Source organism: Nyctibius grandis, chromosome 24 (genome assembly GCF_013368605.1).
Source record: "Nyctibius grandis isolate bNycGra1 chromosome 24, bNycGra1.pri, whole genome shotgun sequence".
Classification (NCBI taxonomy): Eukaryota; Metazoa; Chordata; class Aves; order Nyctibiiformes; family Nyctibiidae; genus Nyctibius; species Nyctibius grandis.
This window is the reverse complement of record NC_090681.1, coordinates 2,746,425-2,767,092: the sequence shown is the minus strand read 5'-3', so window position 1 is coordinate 2,767,092 and position 20,668 is coordinate 2,746,425. Positions and strand designations below refer to the sequence as shown.

The 20,668-nt window shown below is 62.6% G+C and overlaps 1 protein-coding gene across 2 annotated transcripts; it reads right to left on the bottom strand.

Annotated features, from left to right (window-relative positions):
* Positions 1-4,744: 4,744 nt before the first annotated feature.
* On the bottom strand, positions 4,745-14,418 carry MFSD2A (MFSD2 lysolipid transporter A, lysophospholipid). 2 transcript variants are annotated; one of them, XM_068417791.1, is made up of 14 exons: positions 14,341-14,418; positions 14,108-14,230; positions 13,524-13,648; positions 10,027-10,150; positions 9,816-9,894; positions 9,083-9,255; positions 8,881-8,971; positions 8,164-8,285; positions 7,784-7,867; positions 6,841-6,924; positions 6,427-6,539; positions 6,072-6,215; positions 5,692-5,868; positions 4,745-5,317 (listed from the first exon to the last, which is right to left on the bottom strand). In XM_068417791.1, the coding sequence occupies exons 1-14, from the start codon at positions 14,416-14,418 to the stop codon at positions 5,260-5,262; spliced, it is 1,575 nt and encodes a 524-aa protein (XP_068273892.1). In that variant the 3' UTR covers positions 4,745-5,259. The 2 variants fall into 2 exon arrangements, with proteins under 2 accessions (XP_068273892.1, XP_068273893.1); XM_068417792.1 differs by lacking the exons at positions 13,524-13,648; positions 14,108-14,230; positions 14,341-14,418 and adding an exon at positions 13,029-13,101.
* Between the last annotated feature and the right edge of the window lie 6,250 nt (positions 14,419-20,668).

Genomic DNA, 20,668 nt, shown 5'->3' with positions numbered 1-20,668 from the left:
GGGTAAATATTCTTGTCCCAGCTTTGTTCCTGGAGAGACTGAGGCGGTCAAGGGAAAAGTACCTCAGAGTCAGAAGAGATCCCCAGAGTCAACATGGGGTTGTCCCCACAGAAGGCTCCGCTGTCTGCTGTTGCCATTAGGGCAGGCCTGGCTCTGAAGAGGTGTTTGCTGCTGTGGTTAGAGGAAGGGCAGCCGCTGTCCCTGCCTGCTGCGAGGGACCCGGAGCTTTGCTCTGTGTTTTGGGTCCCAGCAGCTGTGGGGAGGGAGTTGAAGCCGCCCTGGGAGCAGGGGGTCTGTGCAGACAAACAGACAGAGCATCTGTCCCGGCGAGGGCTGAGACACGTTGGCAGGATGGGAAGGAGGAGAAAACCCAGCGAGGTCGGCTGACTTTACCACCGCTTCCTGCCCTCTGCTCCGCTACCATAGATGGTCACGTCTGCTGCAGCGCGGGGTGGGAGCGGGGCCCGGCCAGCGCCGAGCTCCCGGGCGGGGATCCGGGCTCCGTCTGCGGGACCCTGACCAGGGCAGGTGGGAGCGGGGCCAAGCCTGGGATGGGCCAAGGGCCGGGAGTGGGGTGGCCAGGAGCGTGGTGGCCAGGAGCGTGGCTCTGCTGACATCTAGTGAGGTTGTCTCCTCCGGCTTCGGGCTCCCTGCGAGCTGGGCAGGCGTTCAAAACCTCCTGAGGGTTTGGTTTTTCCGAGCAGCCAGCGGGTAGGGGTTGTGTGTTGTCTTGGTGAAGACACGGCTCACCCCTATCCCCCCACTCCCCTCCGTGTAGCCCCCCCCAGCTCCCAGCAAAGCACATGGAGCCAAGCGAGACCCGCACCATTGCCCTCTCATTGTCCTTCCCAGTTAGGCTGGAGCCTATAGAGGAGATGAGCAGCTCCCTGCAGTCACCAATGCCATTCGCCTGGTTTTCTTGCCTCATTTTCCACCCTGCCAACACCTGATCTGCCTTTTGCAGCTGTCCCCATCATGATCAGACAGCTGAGGATCAATTGACATAATGCAAAATAGAAAATAAGATACAACCACCTCTTTTCTGTGCAGCCAATGACTTATATTTTGTAGCACCCTATAACAGTCACAGCGGTGCAGGGGCAGGGGCAATCCTGGTGGGCAGCACAGGCAGGAGCCATCCCCCCGGGCTGCGTCTGCAAGGAGGAAGCGAGACTGGGGAGAGGAACTAGAAATAACCAGAGAAGGGGGAGAGGAAGAGCGTGGCTCACAGGGGACATTGCAACCCAGCCCCACGCTGGTGTGTTTGCTTCTGGGGTGGGTCTGTTCAGCTGAACATGGATCCTGAAGGAGCAAAGATCAAGTTCCTGGTAAGGCCGGGTCACGGAAGGGCTGCCTATTTACAGGAAGACTGTAAACCAGGTCAGTGCTCTGTGGGGGATCCCAGTGCCCATAAACCATGCCAGCCTGTGCCCGTCACTGTCCTGTCTCCAGGGAAAAGCTTACAGCTTCCCCATGCTGCTGCCAGGTGGCTGGTGCCTCATCCCCCTGTCCTCCAAGCACCACGGGAATATTTGCTCCTTTTCTTAGCCATGAAAGGGCTACAATGAAATGGCCACGAAATGCCTTTGTGTGCCCTAGGCAGCGCCCTTTGGCTTCTCGCAGCCGGTGAGCCCTTGTCCCTGCGCTGCTGTGGTGGGAGGAGGGCACTTGTCCCAGCTCCAGCCCAGCTCCTTGCCCTGCTCAGCAGCCTCCGACTCCTCTGCAGGAGCCAACACAGCCCTGGCAGGGGCCGAGGCAGTCCTGAGCCGGCTCTGGGTAAGGCTGAGCCTGAGCGCCAGCCTGCATGCAGCGTTCCCTTTCCCAGCAAAGCAATTTAAAGCTTAATCCTTGGGAAAAGGGAGTTTCTTGGTAGTAAGAAACCATCCCGCTGCCCCATCGGTTTCTGGCCGCGTACTGCAGCACCTTGGCTGCTTCCATCCTGGAAACAGTGGGTTTGCCAAACATTAACTAAAGCCCACCAAAACAGGTCGGTAGCCTTCAGTCTCTGTTTGCAGATGAAGTGAGTGACCTCAGCCGGGTGGCACGGACGAGGTGACCCCTGGGGACAGCCGTACCCAGGAACGCCTCCATCCCGCACCCCTCACTGCGCAGCTGGCCCTGCGCTAACTCTGCCTTGCCCAGCTGGTGACAGAGCCCAGCCCACCTAGGGACCAGCGTGCCGGGCAGGTGGACCTGCTCGCTGTGACCCGCCGGTCAGTGCTTCTGTCCCGAGCACAATCTCAGCTTCCCAGGCTGAGCTGATTTCCAGCTGGATCCATTCCCTGATCCAGCCCCACAGAGACCATACGAGCACAGCGGGGTGGCTGCGCTGTCAGACCCCCCTCTCCCTGGGAACCTGTGCTTGGTTCAGCTTGAAGTGCCCGTGACACCAGCCCTGGGTGGTTTCTGCTGCAGCGTGGGGCACACGGCTCCTTCCAGCCCAGGAGCCAAGGGAAAACCGTCCCCACCAGCAGCTGTTTGAAAGTTTCATAAATCTCTCCTGCTGCAAGATAAACCCGAGGCTCTTTGCCCTTTCCCTGGGGATAAGGAAGGGGTTATTTCTTGCTCTCTGCAAGGAGAGGCTTTTCACACTTCCACTTGTCCCTGTAGGGTAAATAGACACAGCACGGCTGCTCTCACCGTGGGGACTGCCAGAGAGGCTTTCTTCATGCTTGGACTGAAAGCCCTCTGTAATCACGACTGAAGCAAGACCTCGTCTCTGCTTTAGGGCTGGAGTTTTGCCCAGGGCTCGGTGCTATCAACTCCCATGGTCATTTTTTTAAACCCATCTATTTCCTTAAAAGCCCCAAATAGAGGAGGTGTGCTCAGCTAGGAACGTCTGGGCCCCTGTTCAAGCTCAGTGTGCTTTTAGTCTCCTGAGCTGGCTGCAAAAAACCTCAACAAAGACTCCTCGTGAACCCCGCAGAGCCAAAAAAAAGTGGAGGCAACAAATGAAGCGTCCCCAATTTCTGTTGAAACTCTTTGAAAGAGAAAAGCTAGCAGCAATCTTGCAAATCCTTGGGGAGAGCAGCACTGTGCACACCCCTCGGAGGCAGCCAGGTCACGGCCATGGGCAGGATGACTCCTCGCACGCCCGGCCAGGAGCAGGGCAGGGGTCAGTATAATTGCAATAACCTCCAGCACTGCCCTCCTCCTCCTCCTCCTCATCTCACCAAGGGTGCACATGGCACCTACCTGCCCTGCCACAGGGAGGACAGAGGCTTTGTCCCCCGTTTTGTTCTGCCCTGGTTCCCTCACTGCAAGCTCCATCCCTGGGGGTGCAGGGGGCACCCGGCCAAGGCTGACCCAGCCTCCTTGCATCATCCCTTTTGCTTCTTTCCATGACCCCCACCCCAGTAGCAGAGCGGGGCCCAGTTAAGCATTCCCAGCTAAGGTCTAATCCCTCTGGCTATTTTTAAAACCTCCACCCTCACTGCTGTCCTTTGTACCCAAACATGGAACAAAGGATGAGCCATCCTTCCCCTGACCCCCCCTGCGCAGAGGGGCCGCTCTCAACTCCGGTGCTGACCCCACAAATCTCTTGGTGTGACAAGTGCGCTTAACAAAAGGCAACAGCCCCATCCCCAGTGCAGGGGCTGTGGGGACAGCGCAGTCCCCTCACACCAAGGCTTTGCCCCAGCTGCACGGGTGGCTGCTTCACCTCTGGTGCATCCTCCCTGCACTTACCCCAAGCCCCCTTTTCCCCCCTCGGCAGTACAGTTGCTGCCGCAGCAGGGTGGTGCTCCTGCTCTCCCCATTTCTGCTGCAGAGAGGGGAATGCGAGACCAAGGTATAAATATCCCCGAGGATTAGTGTTTGCACAGCACTCTGCCCTGGAGAAAGCGCTGAGTGGCACCCGCAGCCCCCATATTCCCTTTCTCTCCGCTCCCCAGCTGCCTCTCCCGTTTCCAGCCCTGGGTTCACAATCTCCACAGCCAGCACTTTGATTTCATTCCTCCCTCCGCCCCCGTTCGCTCTTGAAAGAGAGAAAATAATAGAGCCTTTGTTGGGCTGCTGCGGCGCAGGCACCGGGCAAGGAGCAGCATGGGGGTAAGGGGCTGCCGGGCACGGCTGCCTGCCTGGATTAGGGCATTCCTGCACCTCCGGCTCAGGGGAAGTCAATCCCGTGCCCTGTAGTGTGTAGAATCATAGAATCACAGAATTGTTTTGGTGGGAAAGGACCTTTAAGATAGAGTCCAACCTTAAACCTAGCACTGCCAAGCCCACCACTAACCCATGGCCCTCAGCACCACATCTACACGGCTTTTAAATCCCTCCAGGGATGGGGACTCCACCACTGCCCTGGGCAGCCTGTGCCAGTGCTTGACAACCCTTTTGGGGAAGAAATTTTCCCTAATATCCAATCTAAACCTCCCCTGGGGCAACTTGAGGCCGTTTCCTCTCATCCTCTCACTTGTTACCTGGGAGAAGAGATCAACACCTTCCTCACTACACCCTCCTTCAGGCAATTGTAGAGAGCGAGAAGGTCTCCCCTCAGCCTCCTTTTCTCCAGGCTAAACACCCCCAGGTCCCTCACCACTCCTCATCAGACCTGTGCTCCAGACCCTTCACGGCTTCGTTGCCCTTCTCTGGACTCGCTCCAGCACCTCAAGGTCTAAAGACGTGTGTAAAGGGACGCTGCACTTGCTGACACCCACAAGAAAAGCAGCCAAACGAAAAAACCCTCCACACCCACGCTGCAGACTTCCCGCACTTTTATGTAAATTAATATTAATATGTCCTCAGTTTCTGTACAGATATATACACATAGGAAATAGTTTCATATTTACATAATTAAGTTAATTAGGCTCTATAAAAAAAGAACAGCTTTCCAACTTAGTGTCGTATGTACAGAGAGCAGAGGTGAGCTCACGTCCTCGGCGCAGTCGCATTGACAGTGTAATGTACACTAACCACCACCCCCAGCCCCACAGGCACCCGGCCCCACGGGGGCTGGGCACGGACGGGCAGCGGGCACGAGTGTCACGAGCGAAAGGATCCCGCTCTGGGCTTTCCTGCTCTCCGGGACCCGGCAGGGAACAGCGCTTGTTTCTCGTGAGGCAGCCCAGTACCACAGGGTCAATCCGTGTAATGTACACTACCAGCGCCCTGTGGGAGGCACAAGACGGGCACAGGTCCCGTGTTCGAGTCGGTGGATGCTCCGCACGGCTCCTCCTCGACGGCACGAGGCTGGTCCAGCCCCGCAGGGGCCGAGTCCTTCGGAGAGCCCCGCTGCGAGCGGACGGCCCCAGCCTGGGGTCACACGATGCTGGCCAGTTCTGTGTTGTCCGACTCCGAGCTGCTGTTGCTCTCCTCCCTGGGGGGGCAAAGGGTTGGGGAGGAGGCATGGAGTGAGCCACGGAGCAAGCCCTGCCTCCAAGCAGACCTCCGCCTTGGAGCAGAGGAGCCTCCGAGGGGCTTGAGAGGGACGTCACCGCCCTGCGCAGTCCCCGAACGAGTTTTCTTTAGCAATGGGGCGGGTTCCCCGTTGTTCTCCAACACTTCACGCCATCTCTTTGGAAGTCGGATTGGAAGAACAAGCCAGCCCCTCCCTCACCCCACCACCCACGGGTCCTGGAGGATTCCTGGGCAAGTCACAGTGTGTCCCAACCCGTCTGGGCCTGATCCTGCCCCTACACACCCCGCTGGCATGCCGTGCTTGCTGCCTCCGTAGCACAAGCTGACGCTCACCTTAAGTCCTGCAGGGCTTTCTTGTTTTTCCTCCGCTTCTCCTCATCGATGGGGTACAGCTTGAACAGGAGCAGGCCCAGCAGGATCAGCCCCACGGGCGCAGCTGACACCAGCATCTTCAGGGTGAAGTTCACCTCGCTGGGCTGGGAGCAGCCCCGGGTCTGGTACCCTGCAAAGCTGCAGACAGAAAGGGACCTTCAGGCAAAGGGAATTGAGTTTGTAGGAGACAAACCTGTCCCTGCAGGTAGAGGTTTGTGGAGCCACAGCTGGATTTAGACCCCCCCATCTCCCTCCGAGCCCTAGGGAAGCAGAGATGCCTGGATGAAGAGGCACCAGGCTGGCCTCCCTCCCTCCTCCTCAGCTCCCCTGCAAAAACTCACTCTAAGCTGAGTGTGGAGATGCCCAGGGAGACCCCAGAGGTGAACTTGGTGAAGAAGACATAGAAGGAGAAGAAGATGGCTTCATGGCCATGGGAATCGGGGTGCTGCAGCTTGAAGTCATCTATGACGTCCGGGAGCATGGACCTGTGTGGAGAGCAGAACGGTGAACACCAGGACAGAGCCAAGAAAGCATCTCCTCTCCCTGCTGAGAGGGTTTCCCTCCAAGAGCCCCATCTTGGGCTGAAAACATTGCAAAAAGGCCTCCCAAGGATTTCTAACCACTCCAGGAGGCCCTGGAAGCACCTTGCCCAGCTCTGGGGGTGCAGCGCTGAGAGCACCAGGACCTCGCACTCACCAGGGCAGGAGGAAAGCGGCTGCGACGCTGATCCCAGCTGCGACGGCCACGATGTAGGTGACAATGAGGTTACTGTCCAGGACAGCCACCATGATGAGGAAGGGGATGGCAGACTGGATAGGGGACAGAAGCCAGGTTGTGTTAGCCATGCCTGACCCAGACCCCTTGGCCTCTCCCCTTCCCCCCCGTGCATGCCAACCCTCCGACCGCAGGGACGGCCGGGGAAGCAGCAGTGCAGCCTCCCGGAGCCCAGCAGCAGCCACTTCTGCTGGCCTTGGCCACATCCATGACAGCACAAATAGCAGGATGAGGGACAGGCACCAAATCCTCATCATCAGCCCCTGCCCAGCTCCAGGGTCCCTCAGGGGGACACAGCTCTGCTCGCCCCATCTGCGCTCGAGGGGACCCACTCACCGAGATGCCCACATAGACAGCTGTCTTCTTCCCAAAGCGGGTAAGGAACCACTGCCAGAGAGGAATGGTCAAGGTGGCCGAGAGCTACGGGAAGAGAAGGGGTCATGGTGTCACTTGCTGGCCAGGCTCTTCTCTGGGGGTAAAAGCTCTTCCCAGCATGGAGCAGCTCCTGGGCACAGCCTCCCCCATCACATTTCCAGCACCTCCGATTCCCACGTGCTCCCGGGGCTGGCACGCTGCCTGCTCCTGCCCTCGCCCCATCCCTCGCCCGCCTCCGCTCCCGGGAAGGACAGCTCGCAATTGGAGAGGGCGCATGGGGCCACCTCCCTGGCACCCAGCACCGCCGTCCTCGGGGCACCCGGCAGGTGCCAGCACACGTGCCCAAACAGAGGGAGGACTCAACTCGATCCTCAGTGCTGGGAAAGGGACCTGATCTTGTCACCGCTGCCTGCACACAGCGTGGCCAAGAGCCAGCCTCTGGGGACCTTGGCACCTTGGACCTCTCTGCCCTGCTGAGCGGGAAGGGTGGGAAGGGCTCCCAGGGATGAGGCAAGCTGCAAAGGGCTCTCAAGGAGATGTTTTGCTCCATCTTCCTGGCAGTAAACACTGAGATCCTTTTCTCAAGGCAGGGGGGAAGGGAGATAAGTGGCAGGATTTGGACAAAAGGCCCCCACGGCTCCTGGTCTCCCCCGTCTCTGGCCGCCTTCACATGGCAACAAAGGCTGCACTGTTCCTGCCGACTCGCCCGGCCTTTGCAGGACACTTGGCAGCTCCTTCTCCCTTCCCTTCTCCCAGGGGACCCCACGGTGCGCTATCACAGCCCCACAGCGTCCCTCCCCTCAGCCCATGGAGCACCCATCCCATGCCAGCCCCTGGGGATCCCGTAACGTGTGTCCCACCACAGTCCCAGCCCCGAGGGGCTCCAGGACGGGGCCGTACGCACCATGATGGCCAGGAGGATGTTCTGGAACTCGTTGCGGAAGCCCAGGGTGTAGGTGCAGAAGAGGGCAAAGTTGCCCTCCAGCAGCTGCGGAGGAGGCAGACAGCGGTTAGGGGGGACGGGCACCCCAGCCACCCCGGAGCCACGCGCTCCTCCTCGCCAGGCTGCGCCCAAAGCACGAGCAGGGGAAGAAAGCGGCCATTCACTGACCCGTCCGAGGGCACGAGGCCATGTCCTTCCTCTCTGCCCAGGGCAGCTCCGGCTCATTGAGCTGCCGCCTCCCATGCTTCCAGCCCACCGGGATCCTGTTCCTCCCCCCACCATCTCCAAGCCACGCTGCTGCTGTTCCCTCTCCCCCATCCTCCGAGCCCGGCTGTGCTTACCATGAAGGCCAGCGAGGTGAAGAGGAAGCCGGCGATGAGCTTGATGTAGGGACTGTGGTTCATCACCAGCTTCAGCCCCTGCAAGAAGGAGACAGGCTCGTCCGACTGGAGCTCAGAGGACTCTGGGGAGCAGAGCAAATCAGCCCATCGTTAGACCCACTGAAATGGTGCGAGGGGTGCAGCAGGGCCCGCTGCTCAGCACCCTGCACGAGCCCCTGCCCACCTACAGCATCGTGCTCCAAGGGAGTCAGGGCGATGCCCGCAGGGACCTCCCTGCCCTCACCCAGACGTCCCTCAGCCCCACGGAGGGGAGGATGGCCTGGCTGATTCGCCCAGGATAAGCAGAGCTGGTCGCAAAGCAGAGGGAGGGGAGGACAGAAGCTACTGGACTTTGGCTATCACCTCGCGCTGGGATGCCCTAGCTGGCACCAGCAACCTTGGCCAGGCAAAACCGTGCAAGATAACGTTTATCTCTCAGTGCAGAGCAGAGAGCTAAGTCCTCCAGGCTGTGCTGTAACATACCCTGGGGATGCCCTGGCCTCCTGCCCACAGCGCTGCCCTTCTGCAGTGCTTTCCCCAGGCCCCAGCTCTACCTCTTCTCTGGTGCTTGACCCACCAAGGAGGGGCCGAGAGCTCAGCCAGGCTTCTGGGGAGCCCCTGGCAGGAGCTACAGCCTTTCCCCAAGGTCGGAGCACTCCAGCACGTCTCAAGCCTCACCTCTCTTCTCCCGCACGCCCACCCACAGGATCACGGCGCAGAGGATGTAGAGTCCCCCGATGACCCCCGCAGCAATCATGTAGGCATCTCTCTGTGCAAAAGAGAGGGCAGCGGTGAGGGAGGGGGCTCGTCCCAGGAGCCAGCCTGGTCAAAAAGGCGAGGAGAGCGTGGCAGGGGCTACCAGCAGGTCCCCCCGGCTTACCGTGTCTGTGAGCGACCCAGTGTCACAGGTCATGTTTAGCTCCTCCATGGCCACTGAGGAGTTGGTCTTGCCGATGAAGACGGGGCTCTCGATGCAGGGAGCAGCCGCCTGGCCCACGATCTGGCCCTGGATGGCAGTGCCCAGCACAGTGCCCAGCACTTCCACCGTCATACCTGGAGGGAGAGGCCAGCGGGACTGAGCACAGCCCTTGGGCACCCAGGGCATGGGTGTGAAACCATTCTCCACAGCAGAGCCTCCCCAGCTGCCCTTCTCCAGGGAGATGAGCCAGCTCAGCTCTCCTACAGCTCCCTCCACATCACCAAGTGATAAAGCCACAGAAAAGGAGAGTGTCTGCTGGGGAAACTGAGGCAGGGAGAGAGGCCTAGACTTGGTCATGGTGCTCCCACTGCTGTATGACCGAGGAGATGGAAAGACTCAGGAGCTCAGATCCCCCATCACCTGCTCCAGGCACTTGGCCGTAACAGGGACCACCAGGACTAGACAAGGGTGTCTGCTGGAGGAGCCAGGGAAGAGGAATGGGAAGAGCTCGACCAGCTGCAATTCAAGCCCTCAATGATGTTCATCACACACCATCCTTGGGCTGGGGCACAATAAAATGAGCCCTTCCAGCAAGGCATCTGGAGGAGGATCATGCCCCAGAAAGAGCTGCAGCAAAGGAGCTGAGCACCAGCTGCCCCCAGCCGTGGCGAGAAAGGGAAGGAAAGACTCTTACGGTAGGCAGTGGCCGAGTCCCGCTCGCTCTGCTCCCTGCTGATGAACATGGTCAGCGCCGAGTAGGGCACGTGGAAGCACTGCAACGGCATGAGGAGAGATAGCTCAGGGATGGGAACCTGCCCCTCTGCATAGCTCAGTGAGGTGAGGGCAGCGATTTGTCCTCTCCATCCCTCACCCACCAGCCCTGGTGTGTGCAGAGCCCAACTCACCGTCACAAGGGTCTGGAAGATGCAGTAGAAGACGAGGTACCACATCACTTGGCCTCTGGAGATGTCTGGCACAAACCAGATGAGAAAGTAGGAGATGACAGCAAACGGGGTGGAGAAGATGATCCTTTGGGAGAACACAGCGTTAGCCTCATGGACACGCGGTGCCAGGGTAACCCCACCAGCCTGGCTCTCCCCACTGCCACACGGCCAGTGGGGTTCAGGCATCTGACTTTGGAGGCTCCTGAGCTGCCCTGGGGTGACCCACCCTGCTCCAACACTGGGACAGGAGCTGATTGCCACAGGGGTGATTCAGAGCAGGCTGAAGGCAGCAGCTCAGGTCTCACAGGGGAAGGGAAAGAGCCAACTCAGACTTCCAGGGAAGAGCTTTATTTACAAAAACAGTCATCCCTGCTTCAATGGAAGAGATTGACCTGCTCCTGCCTTCGGCTTCCACCCCCAGCCTGTCCCCCAGGCAGCACCGCTGCGGGTTCAGCGGGATGTCATCACCTCCCTCGTCCCGGCAAGAGCTGGGGAGCAGCCAGGCAGCCCAGCCCCGCAGACAAGTGCCTCTCACCAGCTTGGCTTTGCTGCCAGCCCCCGGGGTCACCTCTGTCCTGCTGGCAGGGATGGGGCTGGCTCTGTCCTCCACCCCTGCCCCGCTTCCCAGAGCTGCGGGCACAGGGACCCGGGATGCAAAGCGCAGCAGAGGATCGGAGGGGATTGCTCAAGCGCTGGGCCTTGGCAGCAGGCCCAGCAGGACCGGCCAGCGAGGGGGATGGCAGCGGGAAGCCACCCAGAGCATCTCTCCACTTCATCCAGCACATCTCACAACGCTCATCCTGCTGCAGCCCAGAGAACAGCTCTGCCCCACACCAGCAGCCCACGGACACCACGAGCACCCCGGTCCCATCACTCAGGAGGAATTCCTCCTCCCGGAGGGAAGCGAGCCAGGAGTTGAGGTAGCACCCACATCTGTTTAGGGATCGATTTTGGTTGGGGATTTGCAAGCACCCTGCGCTCCATGGACTGCTGGATGGAGGCTGCGTCCTGGTGTGGATCTTAAAGGTCCTTCGCAACCAGAACGATTCTATGAGTGAGTCAGCAGAGCCGGGCACGGGACAGAGCTGTGCACGGTCAGGGCTGGCCCTCTGCCGCTCCGCTGCCAGCGTACAGCGAGATCTTTCCGTCCGGGCTGACGTACAGGACGCAAAGTTTAAATTTAAGTTGATGGTAGCGGCGGGGGGGGCGGAGGGAAGTGAGAAGCCAGATCTCCATGGATGGAGAGCCGGCAGAGGCAGTGCACAGGACCCAACACATGGCACATTTTTCCGTGCGCACGTCACCCCGGCGGGGGGAGGAAAGGGGCGAGCCGGCCCCAGCCACTCCTCGGCCCCGCTTATCGCCGCGCGCATACGTGGAGCCAAGGGAAATTTTGAATGAGTCACGGCGGCCGCGCAACGGCAACCACGTCACGCCCGCCGCCGGCCCGCGCGCCTTGGATGTGCCAAATCCCCCCGCGCCGAGCCCTGGCCAGGGCTGACCGGCAGCTCCTGGCAGTGACAAAGTGACTGAGAGTAACCCCTGACCGAGGCCGGCGTGATTAAGGCGCTCGGAGGAGGCCAGGCCGCCGTGACGCGCTGGGCTCGCCCGCTCATTGGCCGCGGAGCGATGGTGTGTTCCTTTGTGCCACGGCTCGCACGCCCCTTCCCTGCCCGCCGGTGAAGCGTTTGCAAAACGGCTGCTGCCCCGCAGAAGGAAGGGTGAAAAAGTTTCAGTCGCCAATGCATCAAAGAAAAGTTTGGTCATGGGGAAGTCTGGGATGGTCGAGAAAATGGGGACCTGCTCGGGGCTGGGGGCCCCGAGGGCGGGGGGAGAGGAGGAGGCAGCCAGTGGATGAGCTGCTGGGACAAAACGTGCCCAAAAGTTTTTCAAAAAGAAAGAACTGAAAGGGAGGGAGGTGATGGCCCGCGGGGAAGGTCTCCTCTCCCTTCCAAGGAGCCTGAGCACCCTGAGCTTCGAGCTGAAGTCACCAGCAGCCAGCTAGGGCTTGGCCTTGCAGAGCAGACCCTTCCGAGGCCACCAGAAACTTTGGGCGACAAACCCTCGCAAACAGGGGGGTTTCACAGGGTCACCTCACAGGTGCTGAGGGTTGGGATCGGGCAGCAGCCTCTGAGGCCACCCCACAGCTCCTGGCTTTGCACACAGGGAAACTGAGGCAGCAGCAAGCAGCTCTGCAGCCCCGCCGTGGCCAACAAACCCCGAGTTCGGGAGGTTTAAACTCAGCCAACTCCATCCAAATTGAACTCAACCGCTTGCCCTTGAGCCATGTGCAATGGCAGCAAACTCCTCGCAGCCGCTGTCCCGGCACTGCCGAGGGGCCCAGCGCAAACGGAAAGCTCTGGCTAATTTTAACGAAGCAGGAGCCGTTTGGAGGAATGCAGCAGCTCCATCCCCACCCCCTGCCTCGAGATTACAGAGCGCGGAGCTGCGGCAGCCACCCGAGCACGCAGCCACCCCACACAGCCCTGCCCGCGCGCCCAGGCAGCTCCGCTCTAATCTTCGGACCCCAGACCCCGCCACACTGCAGCTGCACAGAAGCTATTTCAGGCCGTGCGCGGAGCCTGGCTTTAACAACGGCCAACTGCTGCTATTCCAGGCAAGCCCGGAAGCAGAGGGTATAATCTGTGGGGGAAAGGCCTGCGTCCCTCTAATTCCACTCCCCCCACGCCCACCCTCCTTGCAGCACCGTATCTCAGCAATCCCGCAGGCGCCCAGGACGGGGGTTATTTTAGCGCAGGACATGCCATCGTGTCCACGCTTGGGCATTAGCACCCTGCAACGCCCCGTGTCTCAGAGGGGCAGGTGTTCATGGACATCCCAAGCCTGCCCTGGGTGCGGGCACGAGCCCTTTGGGGCGTCGCAAACCCCGTCCCATCTGCTCTGACTCCCTCCAGCACCCCTCTGCTCAGCACCGCGCTCCCAAGGGCAGCGGAAGCGCTCACGTGCAGACAGATGGATCCATGACGGCTGTTTTCCTGCCAGAAGAGCACCCTCGTGACTGTCAGCCGGCACCCCACCACCGCGCACACCCCCGTCCCTCCTTCCTGTGGGTGCGATGCCACCTGCTCCGCTGGCAACGTGGCCCTGTCACCGACCAGGGCTCGGCAACCGCTGCAGGAACAAAGTCCAGCATCAGAGCGTGGCATCGGGGCAGCTCGCAGGGAGGCTGGAGCTGCTGCAGGCGCAGTGACACGGAGCACAGCTGGGCCCAGCTCCTACTGGGATGGCTTGGGACCAGTCAGAGGAACAGGCACAGACTCAAAGCCCCAGCTTTTGGCAGCACTTTGGGCTTTTTGGGGTGCTTGGCACCTCACCTGGGTGAGACAGGGCACCAGCACGTCCTGCCCTGCAAACCTCATGCCAAAGGACACCCAAAGCTGACTGGAAGCACTGGGACACATCAGGCAGGGACGCGGGGTGCTAGAGGCGGCTCTTACCAGGGCATCAGGCGGCCAAAGCGGGTCCATGGTGTTTTGCTGATGAAGAAGCCCACCATGGGGTCCGTGATGGCATCCCAGGCTCGCCCCACAAACAGGATGATGGAGGCATAGAAAGGGTCCAGCTGCAGGAAGGAGATCGTGTGTCAGGACACGCAGAACCCCATGGCCCCGACTGCCCTTCCCGAGCTCCTCGGGACCTTCCCAACTGCAGCCCCGCTGCCGTTGGGGACAGGGGACGGATCCCTCGGCCTCTCCCCCTCGTTCAGTGGGATTTGAGGCACGGTGCCCCAGTCCCTCCCAGCACCGCCCCACCACGCTCTTTCCACACCAAACTCCTGCCGTCTTGGAGCAGATCTCCCCAAAACCCACCCCATGGGTGCCCCACGGGCACTTCTCCCTCCCCATTTCACAGATCCCATGTCCTGGGGGACAGAACGGCCACGCAGCTCCACAAACCCCACAGCCCAGGGAGCGACGGCCACGCAGGACCGCGACCGCCCGTGACCGATGCGCACTCCCCTACCCCCGGGCAAAGCGGCACCGGGGGCTCCAGCCCCCCCAGCCCCGGGCCCCCCTCGTACCTGCGCCACGTCCAGGAGGTAGATCTGGAGGAAGAAGCCGAGGGCGCAGCCCGTGATCTGGTACGGAGCTCCCCCGACGGCGTAACACACCTTGCTGCACACCGACAGCCGCTCCCGGCCCTCCTGCAACCGGGCTCGGGGTCAGCGCGACCGGGCAGAGCCCCCCCCCCCCCGGCCCGGCCCGGCGCCCCCCGACCCACCCCGGTCCCGGTCCCCCCCGGCCCGGAGCTCACCCTGCGGCGGGGCTGGCGGCAGGCGGGCGGCAGGAGCCCCCCGGGTCGGGCCCGCTCCGCGCCGCCGCCCCCGGCCATGCCGTGCGCGATGAATGGGGCCGCGCCGCCGCCCGCCCGGGCCTTGTACCGGCAGCGCCCCGCCCCGGGAGGGGCCGCGCCCGCCCGCTCCCCGCCCCCGCCGCCCGGGGCACCGGCCTCCTCCTCCTTCTCCTCCTGCCCCGGCCCTTCCTCCGGCCCCAGCCCCTTCCCTCCGGCCCCATCCTGCCTCCACGTCTTCCCTGTCCCCCATCCCTACATTCCCCATCCCTCATCCCTCATCCTTCCATCCCTCATCCCACCGTTCCTCCATCCTTCATCCCCTCATCCCTCCATTATCCCATCCCTCATCCCCTCATCCCTCCATCCCTCATCCCTCATCCCTCATCCCCTCATCCCTCATCCCTCCATCCCCATCCCTCATCCCCCCACTCCATCCCTTCCCTCCACTCCAGCCCTTCATCCCTTTCTACATCCCCCCTGTCCCTCCGTCCTGCCTCCCCCCGGTGTCCCGGCGGTGGCAGAGGCTGAGCGAACACTGTGTTACCCTACAAGGGGACAGGGCTGGAAGAGGCACCATCACCCTCCCTGTCCCATGGGTGTCCAGTGAGGGCTGGGGACTCGGGACCCTCAGTGCCAGCCCCAGGGTGGCCCCACTGTTACCCCCACCCTCCATGTGGGCCTGTCGAAGGGGCTGAGGCGAAGCAGGACCCCCCTTCTCCAGCACCAGCTCCCATGGCCCCTGGCTGCTGCACAACATCTTCAGCGGGTGACGGTGGCTCCCGGGCCCCAGCACCTCTCCCGGGGCCACCTGCGGTGTCCCCCGCGCTGGATGGCCACATGGGCATCGATCCCAGCGCCTCTCCGCTGTGCCGGGTGCTGTTTGCCCACCGGCTGGCGCACGTACGCCTGTGCCAGTGCCATGTCACCACAGTGACAGCCACCAACTCCACTTGGCTCAGGCCACCAGTGTTCAAAGATCACCCTGAGATGTGCCATGAGGTCAGGCCGAGCCAGCTGGGCCGGCGTGACACCCAGTGCCATCGCCTGATTGCCACCTGGAGCTGGACTTGGAGCTGCCCTCACATGGGGACAAGGACAGGCGGGGAGGACGGGCAGCTGGCACCGAGCAGGGACATGGGATGCAGCAGAGCCCAAGCGGGCGCTGGGGAGGAGTGGTGTGGGTGGTCCCTGGCATGGAGCCGTGGCACAGCAGTGGCACAGCAGCTCCGGGCACTCCCCGGATTCGGGAGCACTGAGCTGGTGTCACCGTTGACTCACGGTTTCGGGTCCCTCACACATCTGTGCAGTGGGTTCCCCCGGCGCTGCCACATGTCACAGCCCTGCCCCACCTACACTGGGCGCTCAGGGATGCCACTCACCAGGGAAGGGGGCCCGTGCGAGGCTTCAGGCTCTCCAAATTTGTTCAGTGACGCAAAATACCTTGAAGCAAGAGCGGGGCGAGGTGTGGGCAACGCTGCTCGCCAGGCCGGTTTGGCAGAGACCTCCCCCTGGCTCCTCGCCCCGCTGTGCCCCAGCCAGGGCACCGGGCAGCCCCAGGGCAGATGAGCTGGAAGCCCCCCAGGTTCCCCAGGAGAAAGGAACCTCGTATCGGGGATGGGCTTGTATGTGTGCTGGCACACTTGTGTAACGAGTTGGCCGGGCTCTGCCCTCCCTGAGCATCAGAGCTTAGGAAATTAGGACAAGTGTTGTGACCCTGCACAGAGTGAGCAGCACAAAGAGTTTAAGGGGGTTCGGTTTTGGGGTTTAAGGGGTCCCAGTTTCGGGGTCTGTGCTGCCTCCTGTGCCAAGAGGAGCGTGTGGCAGTGCCACGTGGCTGTGGCCAGCTCGCTGCTGGCTCTGGGTGCTGGCACAGAGCAGAGGGCCCTGGACACCTTCTTGCTGGCGATGACCGTGTCCCCGGGCAGCGTCAGTGCAGCCACTGGGGACATCCACGCCGGTGTGTCCCTGCCTGAGCCCGGTCCTGCGCCACCCCCAAAGCACAAATGTGGGTATCCCAAAGCGCCCTGCTCCCCTGACAGCAGGGATCTGCTGGGGAGGCGTTTGGGTCAGCACCCTCCAGGCTCTGCACGGGGCCCCTGCTCCGTGCCTCAGTTTCCCTCACCACAGAGAAGGCTTCTTGCGCAGGAGCAGAGGGGACTCCCATGGTGGCACCTGCCCGCCCTGGGGGGACCGGGCTCCCTGAGGCAGGGTCACCTTGTCCTCTGCTCCCCATCGCGTTTGGCCCCAGCACTGTTGCTCTGCTCCCTTTCCCCCAGGGGCTCCTCAGCTCCTCATGCTTTTGGCATTCCTGTCCTTGAGCTGCCTCCTGGGCCCCGCAGCTTTAGGGGAACAATGAGCCGCCCTTTGTGCTGGAGATAGTGCAGAAGCACCACAGATAAGTGTGGCCCTGCCTTGCATATGCAGTAAGAGAAGTAGAAAGACCAGGATTTCCCTGGATTAGGAGGATTTTCTCCCCCAAGTCTGGTATCGCACAATTTCCAGTGCTGGATTTTAGACCTTCCTCCCAAGCAGATGCTCTGGGGGATCCTCAGGGCAAAAAATGAGCTGCCAAGGGCTGATCCCAGGGGCGATGTCAGTGCAGCAGCTCCTGCCATGCTTGGGGTCCCCAGGGACCCACAGGTGGTTGGGGCTGGGCCACCCACAGCGTCACCCTTGGCACCAGGACCAGCTCAGTGTGATGGTCTTGCAGGCAAGACCAGAGCTCAGATACCCCTCCGATGGCCACGCCGCGCCATCCCGGCCTCCATATCCCTGAGCTGGGGACACCATCAGGCTCTGGGGGTGACTCTTCAGGGGCTGGGACCCAAATGCTGGCCTGGAGGACATGGTTCAGCCCAGGGGACAGGGATAGGGATGGGGACTGCTCCGGTGGATGACGGCTCTGCCATCCCGCCTGCCACCCACGCCTCCCTGCTGCCGTGGATCCAGCACAGCCCGGAGCAGGAGCTGAGCAAGCGTGAGCACACCCGAAACCAGACAGCCCTGCCAGGCCGGGCCAGCCGGGACGGGGAGCGTGTGCTTGGGGGCGAACGGCAGCGAGCGGGTCCCAGAGGTATTGGGGGGCCATGGGCTGTGGGCCAGCCCCGGCGTGGCTCCCTGGCTCGGGGACAGCCCTGCCCGCACACCGCAGAGCTGCTCTAGGGCTCAGAGCATCTCCTGATGCCAGGCAGGGTGTGCCAGGGGGAAAATGCATCCAGAGGGGCTGAGGAGGCAGCAGGGCTGGGGCCGATGGTGTGTTTTCCTCCCCCTTCTCTGGATTTCACTGCCTGCTAAATCCAGAGCGGGTGGCTGTGCCCGCAGGGAGCCAGGGCTGGTGTGACCCGGGGTTGTGAGTGCTGTCCCCTGCCCCATACAGCCGGGCAGTATTTCGTGGTGCTCCTGCACCCCGCAGGGACTTGGGCAGGCATTTTGCAAGGGGCCGCTGCCCAAGAGCTTCATGGGGACAAAGGGGACGTGTTGCATGGCAGCACGCGGCAGCTGCCCTGTGCTGCCCACACCTCTCCTGTGTGGGACCCTGCGGAGCATGTCACAAGGCTGGGGGGGACGAGATGGGGCTGGGATGTGTTGGCACAGGGTCTCACAGCCTCTGCTGTCCCTGGGCACCTGGGGACCATCCCGTGGGGATGGCAGGGTGGCTCAAAGGCTGCTGCTACAGCAGGATGGGGACAGCCGGAGGCGGAGCTCAGCTCAGGGTGTCCCGGGGACACCCGTCAGGCTGGGGGTGGCTGTCCACCGTGGGGAAGAGCTTTGGGGCTGGAGCTTCAAAGTCCAGCCCTGCTGTCAGTGGGGATCCAAAGGGCATGGGGGCTCCGGGAACCGCCTTGTGTCATGTGTCAGAGCCACGCCAGCCGCCGGCTGGGCCACGACAGCTGCCATGGAGCCGTGCCAGCGCCGGGGGCACGTGCTCGGTGCTGGCTGTGGAGCTGTGCCAGCGCCCTGCGACTGGGGGGCACGGCGAGGTGCTGGCCTGGACTGTGGGCAACCCCGCCAGCCCTGTCACCCACAGTGCCGCCGCCCCCGCGGCACTCACCCACCCACCCCTGTTTGCGCAGCCGGCGTGGGCGCTGGCAGCGAGAGGCTCTCGGGTGCTGTTTGCCAAGCGCCTGGAGAGGCTGGGATGAAAGGGCTGCGTGGCCCCTCCAGCCCTCTCCAGCGGTGCTTTTGCACCTTCAAAGCATCCAGAGCCCCTTGAAGCCGGAACAAGCTCCTGCCTCACCCTGGGAAAAGCTGGAGAGGTCCCCGAGGCCAGCGGGGAGCGGGGAGGAGACGTGGCTGAGGGCTACAGGTTGTGGGAGCCTTTGCTCCCGTGCCCGGGGACGTGTTGGTGTTGGAGCAGGCGGTCTGGGGCGGTGCCAGCTGTGTGCCCAGCTGTGACCCTCCATCCCTGCTGACCCCAACGGCGCTGGGGCAGGACGAGCCTCCGCAGCACCTGCAGCAGCTCAGCCCCTGCCCTTAATGCTGACGGGGCGATTTGTTTCCTAAAGAGAAAGCGAAGGCTTCAGCCATCCTTCCCGGGGAGGGCCGAGGGGCTGGGGGCAGCCCTGGGGCTGGGGAAGCCTGGCTGGGGACACCCCGGGGACAAGCCCAGGGCTCCCAGTCTGGCTGGGGACACGCCGGGGACAAGCCCAGGGCTCCCAGCCTGGCTGGGGACCAGTGCCAGTGCTCAGATGGGAGAACACATGGAATATCAGTCTGGGTTCTGTGGGGCTGTGTGGGTCCGTGTGGGTCCCGGAGCTCCTGCCCCAGCCCCGCGGGCATGCAGGTGGGATTGGGGTGCTCAGGGCTGGTCTGGATGGGCCAGGAGGGCATGTAGGGTGCTGCAGCCATTGCGGGCGCCCCATGGCACCCTCGTGGCTGGGTCACCACTCAGCTCGTGCCAGCAAGGAAAGGGCCAGGGCAGCCCCGGGGCACCCCACAAGCTCGGCGACCCTGGGGACAGGCACCAGCCCAGCGTCTGCTGTCAGCCCTGCTCCTCTGCCTCCCTCGTGCCCTCCGCCAGCCCGGCAATGGGGAAACTGAGGCACGGGGCTGCGCGCAGCGGGCGGCGCCGTCCCACCTCGGCGCTCCCCTCCGGGCCCTGAGCTGGGGGTGCCCGGTGGCGTGTCCCTCCCCACTCCCGTCCCCGCCGCCCCACGGACGGTGGTTCCCGAGCGGGCCCCGGCCCTGCCCGAGCCCCAGCAGGTGGCGCCCGGCGCCCGCCGGTGGCGGTGGCCGGAGCCCGGGGCCGGGGGGGCCCGAGGGGGCCCGTGCTGGACAGCGCTGGAATGTGCTGGTCCGTGCTGGGCTACACTGGGCTGCACTGGGCTGTACTGGGCTGTGCTTTGCGGAGCTGTACTGGGCTGTGCTGGGTTGGTCCATGAAGGACCATACTGGGCTGTGCTGGGCTGGTCCATGAAGGACCATACAGGGCCGTGCAGGGCTGGGCTGTACTGGGCTGTACTAGGCTGTACTGGTCTATGCTGGTCGCTGGACTGGGGCAGATTGCTCCCTGCAGGGCCGGTGCTGCAGCCCGGGGACTCAGCCCGCAGCCAACCCAGCTCCCAGCGCTGTCGGCCGGGGCAGATCCTGGCCCTGATGGTGCTGGGTGGCCAAAGGAGGGTGCTGGGGCTGAAGGGGGTCAGCGCGCGCTGCTGGGGAGAATCTGCTCCTCCTGGGTGGACTTTGTAATGGCACGTGTGTGGGTAACGATGCCACTGCTGTCAGCGCGCGGGGTGAAAGCCTCACCGTGTTTTCACAACGTTTATTGCCCTTCCTAGAAGGACCTTGGCAGCGGAGAGACGCGGCATCCCGCTGGGCTCGCCGGGGTCCCTGAGGACACAGCGCATCTCTCTGCACCCCCAGGCTGGATGTGCCAGGCACCGCGGGGGCAAAGCTGAGTTTGGGCAGTGGCAATGGGGCACGGTGCTGGTGGTGGGAGCTGTGTGTGCCTGAGAATGGCTCTGCTGCATCCCAGGCCATCCCCGGCTTCTCCCCTGCCTCTTGCTCCCGGCTTCCTCAGCAGCTCCCAGCCCCTCTCGGGGGGGCACAGCACTGCACCCTCAGCGCTGGCGGTGGGACATCCAAGCACAGACCACGTTCCTCATGGGCACATGGAGAGTAAAGTGCCGCGTCCCCCAGTGCTGGTTTTCTGGTGTTCCCATGGCCCCCACTTATTCTAGCCACCTCTACTGGAGTTGGTGGCTTTTGGAGGGGCAAAGCTCCCAACTGGGCCTGTGAGGGCTTCAGGGGGGGTGTCTGTGCCTCTGGATGTCACCCAGGGTGACATCTT

Bases quoted from the DNA above. Each gene is read 5' to 3' on its own strand.
- MFSD2A (XM_068417791.1), bottom strand. From the start codon at position 14,418: ATGGCCGGGGGCGGCGGCGCGGAGCGGGCCCGACCCGGGGGGCTCCTG. The intron at 6,925-7,783 runs GTGCGTACGGCC...CTCTTCCCGTAG, and splicing joins ACATCCTCCTGGCCATCATG to CTCTCGGCCACCTTGACCAT. The intron at 6,540-6,840 runs GTGAGTGGGTCC...TCCCCTATCCAG, and splicing joins CTGTCTATGTGGGCATCTCG to TCTGCCATCCCCTTCCTCAT.